The sequence below is a fragment of the Anolis carolinensis genome, chromosome 5, assembly GCF_035594765.1.
Source record: "Anolis carolinensis isolate JA03-04 chromosome 5, rAnoCar3.1.pri, whole genome shotgun sequence".
Taxonomy (NCBI): Eukaryota; Metazoa; Chordata; class Lepidosauria; order Squamata; family Dactyloidae; genus Anolis; species Anolis carolinensis.
The window spans coordinates 161,449,116-161,462,661 of NC_085845.1; the positions used below are offsets into that span (position 1 = coordinate 161,449,116).

The following is a 13,546-nucleotide window of genomic DNA, read 5'->3' on the forward strand; positions in this document are numbered from 1 at the left end:
GATCATAAACAACTTACTGCTGCTCCTGAAAATAATAGTTGGAGTTCCTAGAGCCAATATGCCAAAGGTTCCTTCATCAGTTGAGAGATGGGCCAAATGAGTTGTTAAGGGTAGATAGAGTGATGTAGCTTTTCTGCTTCCCACCCAAGCTGCACAAATCCATGCAAACACACTTCAATGCAGCAGCACAGTTCTATGCACATTTACTCAGGACTAAGGTGCATTGTGCTGGATTGACCTGACTCATAGGTAATTATTTGTAGCATTGTAGTCCAAGAAAGCTATAACAGTGATGTTGTCAGTTTTAAATATTTAGAAACAAGAAAAGCTACTTGCTCTAGTGTTATTTATTCTGACTGACTTGAATCTCCAACTGTCAGGAAGATTCCTCCGGGTTTCAGGTAGATCTCATATTACCTGATCCCTGATCGTTTTCACTGGAAATGCCAAAGATTGGACCAAGGAACCTTGGTTGTCACTAAGAAAGGTGAGATCCAAGATTTTCTATATATATGCATTTATGTTTGTGTGTAGATATATTTTAAAACCTTGTTATTATATATGCACACACAGATATACATCTTTTAAATGTGTGGTCGTCTCTGTGTTTAAAATTGTTACATAATAATTCTACTTATCCTTTAAAAAAATATAACAATCAAACCACCCTCTGTTCAAAGTTCTATTTTTCCAGTAGTTACCTTCCTGTAAATCTCTGCCAGTTTCCACGTGTTTGAAGAATTCATTCTCTAGCCCCAGTGTTTTGTTTTTTGTTAAGTGATTTTCCTGAGACGTCTGAATTCTGTAATATTCTCCTGAAACAGCCCCAAGAAGTCAAAAAAGAGAAATTACCAGTGATATCAACAAAGAAAAGAAAGGGGGAATTGTGGAAATCTTTAACAAGATTCTTACCAGATTTATAACACATCTCCTTTATTGCCCTTTCTTCTTCTATGTCTTCTGGTGTTTTTGATAGTAAATAAGATGCATCTGTAAGAAATATATTTTTAAAAAAGAAAAAACCTCACCTGAATTAAAATTTTACAAGTTTTCTTCCTGCACAATACAAAACAAAATTATACTGGAATTACATTTATAGTATGTTATAACTGAACTTTCACTGCTGAAATACTATGTCAGGCTTTAAAAGAGAAGATTTCATGTCTCATCTGTGGAATCCCAAATGTCAGGGTTTTTACCAACTGGAGATATATATATATATATATATATATATATATATATATATATATATATATTACATTGGGTTGTTTCAAATCTGGATTCACAGCCATTTTAGTCCCATTATCAATTTCCAATTTATTTTAGAAATAGCATTAAACTGAAAAGATCTGAAAAGAGCAGTTTCACCAATGCCAACAATTTTCCTTAACAAAGAGTTGTTAAGAATGCAATTTTGCATTTTAGAATGCAAATGAGAAGATGTGGACCAACAAATATTTTATTTTTTTAATAAAATGGTGCTCTGGAAAGATCTTGTAAATACAATTTCATTGATCTCAGAAAGGCCTGCTGTCATCATAGGAATTATTTAGTGTTACAAGAGACCCTTGTTTTTAGGGCAGTTGTTTCTAGGAGGATTTGGTTTTCTAGAAACATTGAAAAGTCAGACATAGAAGTCTGATAAAGTATTTACATTTTTCTTCTTGTTCTTCTTCGTCATCTTCTTCAAGACTGATGGTAATAATCAATGGTGGGTGAATAGGTCTTAATGTATTTTCTTGACCTTTTGTGGAATCTTGATTTTGGTCAAGATGTAAAATCCCTTCCTCAACTTCTTTTTGTAATGTAGCATCTACAGGAAGGAACTTTAAAGTTCAGTATAAAACTGTTGAGTAAAATGCCAAAATAATCAAATACAATTACACTAAATCTCTTTCAAAAACATTACACTTATTTGGTAAACAGTCATATTACTTGCATACTACATCCATTACCCATACTAAGCACTATTCTTACAGTTTTTGGCCACATATTTTCCAACACTTTTCTCCCTAGTTACAGTTGAGAAAAAAGTGTCTCTTTCTTGCTTTTTCAGTAATAATACAAATGGAGCCTTTTATAAAGAGGGAAAATGCACATACATTTTTCAGGAAAAAAATATATGACAGTAATTCATATGTGGATCTTTCCTGGAATACTCAAGATGATTTCTTTCCAATTTCAACTCAACATTATCCACATGCATTTTTTCATTCAGCAAAATCTATTCTCTACCATACTCTCATGATTAAATATAAAATTAAACATCCATCTTTTGACTACATGTTAGCAACTCCTTAAGTTACACAATACATAATTTATTTTTATTGTTTTTCATTCTCTCATCTTTGAACATTCAATCCAGCTTTCACATGGTACAGTTGGTAATAAGGAAAAGATACTGGATGTTTAAATGCTCGTAAGTTTAAGAAAAATTATAGGTTATAGAAGCAAGCTAGCAAGATATTCTTTTACTCTCAGAATAACATCTGTATATTGGAATCCCCCTAAAGTGATTTCCATAGACCCTTTCGATGGCTGCAGCTGCATGTGAGTCAAGGAATATACCAAGGTCTGCAACTAATTGATCAAATGGCCATTCATATCCGTTATCACTAAAAAATAGCCAAACCATATCAGGGCCCCCTAAAATAGTTATTTTGTATTTAAAGAGAGTGTAGGTCATGCCAGTATGCTCACAGAAGCATAAAAATAATTTCAGTGGCCAGAGTTTATGGATATATTTAAATGGTGCTTGCTTTAAGTTTTTAAAATTGTTTTATTTGATATATTAATTGGGTTTTTATATCGGGATATGATGTTTTAACTGATTATATATTGCGGTCTGATGTATTTGTAAGAATTTTATATGTTGTATGCCATTTTGAAGCCCACCCACGGGAGAAAAGTGGGATAGACATGAATAATAATAATAATAATAATAATAATAATAATAATAATAATAATAACCAGTACAAGAAAACCGCACTACAAACTAGAGCTGACAGCTGGCACAACAAAACATTGCATGGAAAGTTCCTTGATAACATTGAAGGAAAAGCTGATAAGGAGAAGATCTGGCTATGGTTCACAAATGGGACCCTGAAGAAGGAAACAGAAGGCCTGATCCTTGCAGCCCAGGAGCAAGCCATCAGAACAAATGCAATTAAGGCCAAGTTCGAAAAATCAGCTGATGACCCAAAATGCAGATTGTGCAAGGAAGCTGATGAAACCATTGATCATATCCTCAGCTGCTGTAAGAAAATTGCACAGACTGACTACAAACAGAGGCACAACTATGTGGCCCAAATGATTCATTGGAACTTATGCCTCAAGTACCACCTCCCAGTAGTAAAAAACTGGTGGGATCACAAACCTGCAAAAGTATTTGAAAATGAACATGCAGAGATACTGTGGGACTTCCGAATCCACACAACACACCAGACATCACAGTTGTGGAAAAGAAAAAGGTTTGGATCATTGATGTTGCCATCCCAGGTGACAGTTGAACTGACGAAAAACAACAGGAAAAACTCAGCCGCTATCAGGATCTCAAGATTGAACTTCAAAGACTCTGGCAGAAACCAGTACAGGTGGTCCCGCTGGTGATCGGCACACTGGGTGCTGTGCCAAAAGATCTCAGCCGGCATTTGGAAACAATAGACATTGACAAAATTACGATCTGCCAACTGCAAAATGCCACCCTACTGGGATCTGTGCACATCATCTGAAAATACATCACACAGTCCTAGACACTTAGGAAGTGTTCGACTTGTGATTTTGTGATACGAAATCCAGCATATCTATCTTGTTTGCTGTGTCAGGCAATAATAATAATAATAATAATAATAATAATAATAATAATAATAATAATAATAATAATAATAATAATTAATGTGAGAAGCAAGATATGCATTCGTAACGTCTAATACTAAAAACATCTATGTGGAAGTTTTAGGATGCATCTACACAGTATAATTGATGCAGTTTGATATCACTTTAACTGCCTTCGTCCAATGCTATGGAAACATGAAAATTTTATTAGGTCTTTCGCCTTCTCTGCCAAAGAGTGCAGGTGCCTCATCAAACTACAACTTCCATGAGCCATGACAGTTAATGTTATCAAGATGCATTAATTCTACACTGTAAATGCACCCTTAGACCTCAGTGGAATTTAATGACATGTAAACAAACTAAGAATTAAGGTGCACTGTGCAGGAGTTTGCAATCCAGTAGAGTGATGATAATGAGTAATCATTAGTAATGAAATTAAATCAAGGGGACTAAAATTATGGATTAATATTTTTTGCCATGTCAGCTTACATTGTAAAAAAAAAGAAAAAGAAAAAATCCAATGACATGTGAGAATACAGTCCTGGCCCCACTTGGAATAATGATTGGCTGAACGGAAGACACGAGGAAGAATAATGTTTTATGAGTACAGTAGTTTTCAACTGTAGGAATATTTAAATGACCCATACATAGTCCTTTAAGGTAGACATTGTTTGGCTCATTGATAGAGGGGTGAAGAATACTGTAAATTTCTGTCATTCATCATAAGATAAGGCATTTCATTTCCTCATATATAATAATAATAATAATAATAATAATAATAATAATAATAATAATAATAATAATAATTTTATTTTTATACCCCGCCCCATCTCCCCGAAGGGACTCGGGGCAGCTTACATGGGGCCAGGCCCAGTCCACAACAATAAAACAAAGCAATAAAACAGATCAAATAACAATAAAAACAAGTCATAAAAAATCACATACAAGGACAAAAGATAAAATCTTAGGTAAAATCTGGAGAAACCTGGGCTAGAATCATATGGGGCTAGAATCAGCGGCATATGCCAATCTAGCCCCAGTCACCCATGAAGCCAGCCGGCTCCCATCAGAAGATGTTATGCAGGGTCCGTGGGTGAAGGAGGGTGGAACCGGCATGCTACCGTGGCAACATGGGAGGCTTTTCGTGTTGCCTGTATCTATGGGGGGAAGCCGTGCGATTCTGCTTCCCCCTATGTAATCCCCCTCCCGGCAGGCAAGGCAAGACATGGGGCACCGGATTTCCCATGCTTTGCGGCAAACTTAAGCACCACCACCTTCTGCCACTGGCCATCTGATGAAGTCATACAAATGGTGTATGTGTCCAAAAAGTCTTCATTATTCTTTACATTACCTTAGGATTTTTTAAAACACAGTGAGGTGCCTTTAGATAGCCTCTTTGTCTGGGAAAGGAACATTTATGGAGCTCCAAACCCAATGATAAATAGTAGTTTATCTCAACATGAGACCCTGCATTTATAGGTTCATGTAACAAAATATAGGACAATATTACTTGTATATTTCCTTTCCTATCTTAAGATGGATTTCCTTGGTTAATAAATATATAAGTTTTCTTTTCTTTTTTTAAGCTTACAAGAGCATCTTGAGTAATTACTCCTGTCTCTACCACAGGCTCATATTGCACTAGTGCTGCTGCACTTTGCTTAATATAGAGATATCAGATATTCCTACACATTTAAGTGTTTCTATTTCAGTTCACAGCATATTTATACTCACCACTACTGGGTGGCAAAAAAAGTCCATTTATATTACGTGGTTTCTTGTGATGGAAGACACAACTGATTCTCACGCAGCCCAAAGGCTGTGTTTCCCAGAAACATGAGATCTTGTTGTATTTTTGCTGTGAAAAAAAGACATAAATTATTCCTAATTAAATGGTTTCCAGATACCATACAAAATCATGGATGTGGTTCATTAAACAAAACTATGCAAAAAAAAGTAGATGGGAAATAAAAAAAAACCCCAATAACTCTACAGAAACCTTCAGAGACAAAAATAGAGATTCAAAGTCTACAGGCGTGATCTAAATTGTTCTGGCCAGCTTCCCAATTATTTTCAACATAAGTTTGGCCAGTAGATCTTAAAATTAATATCAACAAAGAAATGGACTTGTAGTCCTTTACATATCACACATAGACTTTTCACAAGTAGGCCAGATTCAAAAGTGTCTTCCCACTAATAAAAAAACAGAAAAGATGTTTTAATCTTTGCCCTATAAAATTATGAGAAAAGTTCAATCAAACCCAAACACTTTCTGCTTGTGTTAAAGCAGGGGTCCCCAAACTAAGGCCCGGGGGCCGGATGCGGCCCTCCGAGGTCATTTACCTGGCCCCCGCCCTCAGTTTTATAATATATATTGTATATACATATAATATTGATAATAATATTATAAGGTAATACAATATAACACTAATAATAATACCATATAATAATATTAATTATATATTCTATGTTACATATAATATTACTAATAATATTACAGTACAGTGGTATAGTTCAATATAGTAATATATAATGCTAATATTGTGCTATGCTAATAATATAATATATTGTATGTACATATAATTTGTAAACCACTCTGAGTCCCTTTGGGGTGAGAAGGGTGTGATACAAATGTAGTAAATAAATGCAGTAAATAATAAATAAATAAATAAATAAATTTTAGACTTAGGCTTGCCCAAAGTCTGAAATGACTTGAAGGCACACAACAACAACCACAACCACAACAACAACAACAACAACAACCCTAATTGACTATCTCATTGGCCAGAAGCAGGACCACACTTCCCATTGAAATCCTGATAAATGTATGTTGGTTAAAATTGTTTTTATTGTTCTTTCATTGTTGTTGTTGTTGTTGTTGTTTTTGCACTACAAATAAGACATATGCAGTGTGCATCGGAATTTGTTTGTATTTTTTTCAAATGATAATCTGGCCCCTCAACAGTCTGAAGGATTGTGGACTGGCCCTCGACTTAAAAAGTTTGGGGACCCCTGTGTTAAAGTTTACAACCAGGCTTGAGGACAATGCTAGAATCTACCAGCTATAGCTCTGTGTGAGGGTTTGATCATTTGTAAGATAATTCTTGAGGCTATTTCCCCCCATTAATGACTGTTTGTCTATATGTCCTATAGTAAAACACAGTTCCCTTTAAAAGCCTTTGGCAGTAATCATGGCTTCTTTGTAGCTGAAGACTACTCTTGCCACAAAATTTTAATAAGATTCAGGATTTTATTAAACATTACACGTTTCCTCTCTGTGCCCTCTGATATAAAATGTTCTATTATCATAGCTCAAAGTAGAGGGTTATAAGAGCAGAAAGCTGAACTAAAGTATAAATAGAAGGATCCTTAAAATACAATGAATTCATTCATCTTTTCAAGCTTGGTAGAAGGTGTAAACTAGTGCTATCTTAGTCAATAAAAAGATGTCTGATTATTCCCAAAGCTGGTACCTGAGTGTCACAAGGAACATTGTGCTTCACAGATGTGAAGCTAAGATGTCACATTTGCAGTAGCAGAGGTGAGAGACAGCCTATAAATGCTTATAATAGCTCTGCTTCAAGAGAAGGCCACTTCAAAGAGCTTGTCGTGTCTACCTGTATTTCCATATGTCTAAATTTGCAAAGGTGATGGGAACATCTTCCCTCTCTCCATAATGAGCACACAGTGTCACTGCCAACAGCTTTTTCACAATGACGGAATCGGCACTTTGATCCCTGAAAAGGGAACAGAGAGAGAAAGGGGGTTGAAAACTCAGCCATGAAGCACACTTTGTTTAAAATGTGTGTTTTAGCCAGACATTAGTTAGGTTCCACAACTGACAGAATATTTCATGTAAAAACAATTAGACAACAAGGAAGACTCAATCAAAATCAGCAAAACAGTAAAACAATACATAAAAGATCAAATCACTTTTAATGACATGTTGGAAAGGGTGAACTAGCACTGCAAATCCATCAGGTTTGGTGTCAAGCAAGCTTCCTTTGAGAGAGAATCCCACAAACATGACACAACGACCAGGAAAAATGTCCCCCTCATCACACACACCTAAATTAAGGAAGCACTGGAATATCACTGATTATTGTAGAGCAGAGCCCTGTGTCCAAAGGGTTTTCCCATGCCAGATATATATAATATATAATATAAGATATGATATATATACATTTATTGGGGCTCCACGAGAAAATTTTCCCTCAAAAAGGGTTCTGCGGCTGAAAACATATGAGAACCCCTGTAGAGCATAAGCTGGCTCATAATGAAGAAGACAGAACTGCCTAATCCCCAACTGTTTAAAGGTTTTCCCCTGACATTAAGTCTAGCTGTGTCTGACTCTGGGGGTTTGTGCTAACCTCCATTTCTAAGCCGAATAGCCGGCGTTGTCTGTAGACGCCTCCAAGGTCATGTGACCGGCATGACTGCATGGAGCACCACTTTCCCACCAGAGCGGCACCTATTGATCTACTCACATTTGCATGTTTTCAAACTGCTAGGTTGGCAGAAGTTGGGGCTAATAGTGGGAGTTCACCCTGCTCTCCAGATTCGAACCACCAACCTTTCGACCAGCAAGTCTAGCACTTTAATCCGCTGTGCCATCAGGGGCTCCCCCAACTGTTTATCATGCACCAAATAAACTGTTTCCATGACACTTGTTAAAACTGATATTTGTAAAAGATATGGCTACATTTGTCCTCAAAGTACAACACTATTATAGTGCTATATTCCAAGAATAAAGCTTGGGATCACTTTCTCACTTATCCTTAGTAAAATGTATCATGGGATTTTCTTCGCAAGAGTTGTTCAGAGGTTATTTGTCTTTGCCTTCCTCTGAGAAAATATGACTTGACCAAATCAGCCGGTGGGTTTCCATAGCTGAGCATGGGTTTGGATTTTGGTTCCTCCAAGTCCCACTTCAGTCACAGGATTTCAAATGGGATATATACTCTTTGCTTACTCTTTAGGCTCTAATACAGAACTTTCCAAACTGTGTCTCAGGAAACACTAGTGTGCTGCCTGTAGTTCATAGATGTATTGCATGAAAAATGTTTCCCCACCCCTGACCCACAAAGAAAGGCTGCCTGACAGTTGCTTGGAATATGAGTGTTGGCCACCCTTGGAGAGGAGGCAGAGACTCTCAAGGACATCTAGTCCCACTCCCTTCAGCCAGAGAGGAAGACACTGTCAAAGCCATCCCAACAGATGCCCATCCAGCCTCAGTAGTCGATTCCACTGGACTCCCAGGCAGTCTATATTTCACTAGAGTTGGAATGGACCCCCAAAGAGTATCCAATCCATCCCCCTTCAACCTTCAGGTAAGAAAAGAACAATCAAAGCACCACTGGATGGCTATCTATCTTAAAGACCTCCAAAGAGTTTTAATCTCTGCAGAAATTCAGTGCTGGTGCTGTTCAAATATAGGTACTGTTAATAACTTTTATAATTTGCACAATTTGTTGATTGGACTGTAGGAATTACTACTAAAATGGATAAAATTCTAATTAAGAAAAGAAAATATGTTGCCACTGATGTGTGCAAGGAACCATGCGGAGTGGCTAGAGAGAAAACAACACAAGAATCAGCTGTAGCACATAAGAAGTGTAAAGGAAAAATTTCCAAACCTCATTAATACAGTAAAGATTATATGAAACACAAACACACACACACACATACACATATATATATGTACACTATATACACTATGTATAGTGTATAATATAATATCTTGTATGAAACTCTTATAAGGGGCTGATTTAATCTCAAGTTTCCTAGCAAAACTGAATTACCGTATCGCAAAAAGATGCATGTCTAAAAAACATGTCAACAACATAAAAAGTTTGGAAAGCTCTGCTTTAATGTGATAAGGTCCACATGGTTGTCTTTTTAGCTGTCTCCCAGCTGCAATCCTGCAGCAGAGCAAGGCTATCTTCCTCTCACAATGCATCTGAGTAAAAGAGTGTGTAGGGCAGGAGTGAGCAATTGTGGCCCTCTAAATATGTTTAGCCTATAAATAATATCAGCCCTAGTTGAGTATTGAAAACCACAAGAGAATATGGAAATTGCGCAATCTGAAAATATCTAGAGGACATAATTGTCCATCCCTGATATAACAACTGTCTTTTGACAGTTAAAAAATAATAATGTTCTGTCTTCCCTTCCCTTTTTATTTTTTCTCAGAACCCTTATAATTAATCAGGTTTAAAATTGCTCCAATAATATTTGACATTTGTACTTGAAGTCTTAGCTGTAAATATAGCACATGCAACTTGTACTCATTGATCCACAGATTCTTCAGTTACATCCCATGAAGGTGGGCTTAATCATCTACATTTGATGGGCGCAAAGGCAGAGTCTAGCAATGGGATTCATAGAAGAATCTCTTTGTCTTGGTTTGACATTTTGCTCAGTAAAAATAATGGGGAAATGGACAGAAAAGAAAAAATACTGGCAACTGACCCACAGCATCTTCTCCAGCAGATAAACTAGAGATTAGAAGTTTAGACCAAGATTTCTTTCCAAATCCAAGCCTGAAGCAAGTGCAAGATTGGCCAAGATAAAAGGGAAAAAAGGTATCCGTTCAAAAGCTTGCAACAAATTCAAGAAGCTTTGTGAACATATTGAAATGCACCTATAATACTGGTGGTCCTCACAAATTGTCATTTCAATTCATAGAGAAAATCTGTCTGGAAATGTACCTAGTTAGAATCATACAGACATGGAGTTCTGCTCAGTTAACAAGGCAAAGAGAAGGACAACATATCAGAGGAAATGTATTTAGTAGATGTTTTCCAGACAAAAAGATCAAGATGCTTGTGGCAGACTAGAGTTTTTTTTTCCACAATGGCATTCTGATTGCATGGTGAAGCAACACAGGTATCCTTGCTCTCCTCAAGAGCAGTCAAGGGCATTCTGCTTCTTGAGGCAATGCAAAAACAGTACACATATTTATTCCATATACCGAAGTCAGTCACAATAATAGTTGAATGTGCTTTGTACCCTAGTGATGGAAGAGTATGTTCTCCATCATATCCAAGGACAACTTGCTTAGGCTTTGCAGAACAGGCTGCTTTGAATCCATCATTTTGTCTCCTACTCATATCAGTGAAACTGGTTTTCCTCAGAAAGAGATTAAGTACAAGGATTGGAAGTGGCAAGAGGGATATTTGTGTTGGCTAGGAGACTTCAGGATTGCATTCTAATCTCTATGGCACTCTCCACTGGTTTACTCCTGATTTAGAAAGTTGGGAGTGCATAATGATATAACAGATGCAAAGGTAAATAAACTGTGTAATATTTACCTTTATACAGGTGGAATGAAAATAGAAAGAGCAGTCATCCCCAGCTTCTGTCATTGATACCTCTTGTGCTTCTACTCCACTGCCTTAGAAAAGTCTCAATATAAATGTAAAGAATTATCAACATATAAGGGAAGAACACTCCCTTTTGTTCTGAATACAGCTGTATTCAGGATCTAAGTTCTATTTCCTCTTAAAGGGAGACTTCCAGTTGATAGTTCTACTCAAAAGACTACTTAATATAATTGTAAAACAGATGGTACCTTCTCCAGGTTTGTTGAAGTGCTCATCAATTGGAAGTGGTTGCTAGATAGTGTGCAACCTCAAACTTCCAGAATTTCTTTCATTGTTACCTTAGTTCTTATGACATCATCACAAAGGACCTTATACAACTTCTCCAAGCTCATTTCCATCACTTCTATTTCTTTCAAAACTGGAAGAGGATAGCAATTTTCGTGCAGTCTGTTCAGTTTATCACTTTCATACACATACTGTATACACTTCTCAGTTAAGAGGTAACTCACAAAATTGACAGATGCACACAGATAGAAGTGGGGCAAGTCACACATTCCTTCTGTTTATCCCCAGTGTTTTTGCCTCCCAGGCTTGCTTCTTGTCACTGCTACTGACAGATGTATCTGTGCACAAACTGTGTCTGGGAACCAGAAGTATTATATCTGGGAATGCAACATTGTTGCCAGTGGGGACCAGCAAAAATCCTCAACTCTGTTGAAGATGCTTGGTCATATGAGGGGAAGAAGGACAACTTATCCCCCCCCCCTTTTCAGGCTATTATATTAAATATTCCTGGATGGCGGAAAAAGTAGAAAATGAAAGGTTTTTGCTATCCTCTCTGAAATAGTTATTCAGGTTTTCTGCGCAGGATTATGGAGAAATTCAACCAATAAATTAAATTAACAAAAACAACAGAGCCAATAGTAGTGGGGTCATAGCCCCCACCCCCATTTGGTCTCTCCCTCTTTCTTGGTCTTAAAGCCAAAGTGGGGTGGGGAGGGAGACTTCAGTGGCATCTAAATTTCTCTTGCCTGTCCCCCTCCCCCCCCTTCCAACACTATTTCAAAATATGGAGCATCTGTGGTACTGTGACAGATTATTCTGATCCAGTGATCATGTGAAAATAGTGAGATGCTCCCATTTGTCCTAAAGTAACTTCTCACTCCATATCGCCTTTTCCCTCTCCTGTCAATGCAAATTAGGCTCATATAACTGTGCACAGTTGAGCTGTTTTATATATTGCTAATGTAGATCGCTTTTAGACTTCTGTCAAAACTGACCTTACTCTAGTATTCTCAATCTATACCCAGGAATATGTCTTTTTCAACTGACATGGTAGTGTTGATCTTTCCTTGATTAAGTATATTTATTTATTTATTTATTTATTTACATCACTTTTACCCCGCCTTTCTCTCCGAGGAGACTCAAAGCGGTTTAGTACTTAGTAGCCTCTAGCTTAATATAATCTCTGTGAAAGAAGGGCTGCTTGTTTTTACATTGTTATGATGATAGCTTCATGATAGATGTTACTGTTACAGTGGGTTTTACCAACAACTAGACATTCAGTTACCTGGAACCCATGGGGTTTGATAGATGTCAGATAAATGAAGTTTCTTGTTTCTTTAGAGTTACTATTAAAATAGACCTAACTACACCCCATACCATAAACTCTGTATTGATTTCATATTAATATTGAAATACAATAATTAAAAGCAAATAAAGACAAACTTAATGTAAAACAGTTTTACTGTATCTTAAAAACAGCTTTGTGAATGCAGTATCGTTTTTTTTTTTTCAAATTTTTTGCTGGTTTTTTGGGAGTTCCAGTTGCTTGAGTTCCAGTTAACTGAGAGTCTATTATACTTCTGTAGTGTGTTACATAAACTTCATAAGTAAAAAAAATCGCATAATGTTAAATCTGGGCCTAGTTTCACACTTTAAAATCATGCAAGTTCCACAAACAAGAGTGCACACAAGGATGCTTGATCTTTCCAAATATAATAATGCACACAGGATTCCTGAAAAATCAGCCCTATGTCAATCAGTTAAAAAGCTGGGGTCTAACAGGATAAAAGTTGATAAACTGATATCATTTTACCGAACAGATACAGCACAATTCCCATTACAGGCACAGAATTCTTCTTGTGTTGGTTTGAAAGAAATCCCCATGCATTTTTCTGGGACTGTCATTCCTTTGTGCAACTAGACTGACTTAGTAAAGCTAGTTTTTAGCTGGGCTTTAGAAAAAGACATTAGGATGTTCTTTAACTAGTGAATATACATGTGGGAGTAGGGACAGGTTTCCACTCGGGTATGGCTACACATTTGAGTTGGAATTTGGATGGCAAAAGTTGCTCAAAATGGAATACTATATATCCGCATACTTA

At 36.7% G+C, this 13,546-nt stretch overlaps 1 protein-coding gene across 6 annotated transcripts in view; it reads right to left on the minus strand.

Moving 5' to 3' along the window:
- c5h12orf50 (chromosome 5 C12orf50 homolog) overlaps window positions 1-13,546 on the minus strand; it is a 34,949-nt gene that overhangs the window by 14,720 nt on the left and 6,683 nt on the right. The window contains exons 1-6 of one of the 6 annotated variants that reach the window (XM_062982793.1): window positions 11,408-11,543; window positions 7,452-7,571; window positions 5,569-5,692; window positions 1,655-1,813; window positions 913-990; window positions 702-815 (exon numbers count right to left, since the gene is read on the minus strand). In XM_062982793.1, the coding sequence (XP_062838863.1) occupies window positions 702-815; window positions 913-990; window positions 1,655-1,813; window positions 5,569-5,692; window positions 7,452-7,571; window positions 11,408-11,434 (622 nt within the window). In that variant the 5' untranslated portion in view covers window positions 11,435-11,543. Of the gene's footprint in view, window positions 1-701; window positions 816-912; window positions 991-1,654; window positions 1,827-5,568; window positions 5,693-7,451; window positions 7,572-11,147; window positions 11,343-11,407; window positions 11,544-13,546 lie in introns of those variants that run through there. The other 5 variants (XM_008110892.3, XM_016993756.2, XM_062982795.1 and 2 more) reach the window with 5 other exon arrangements.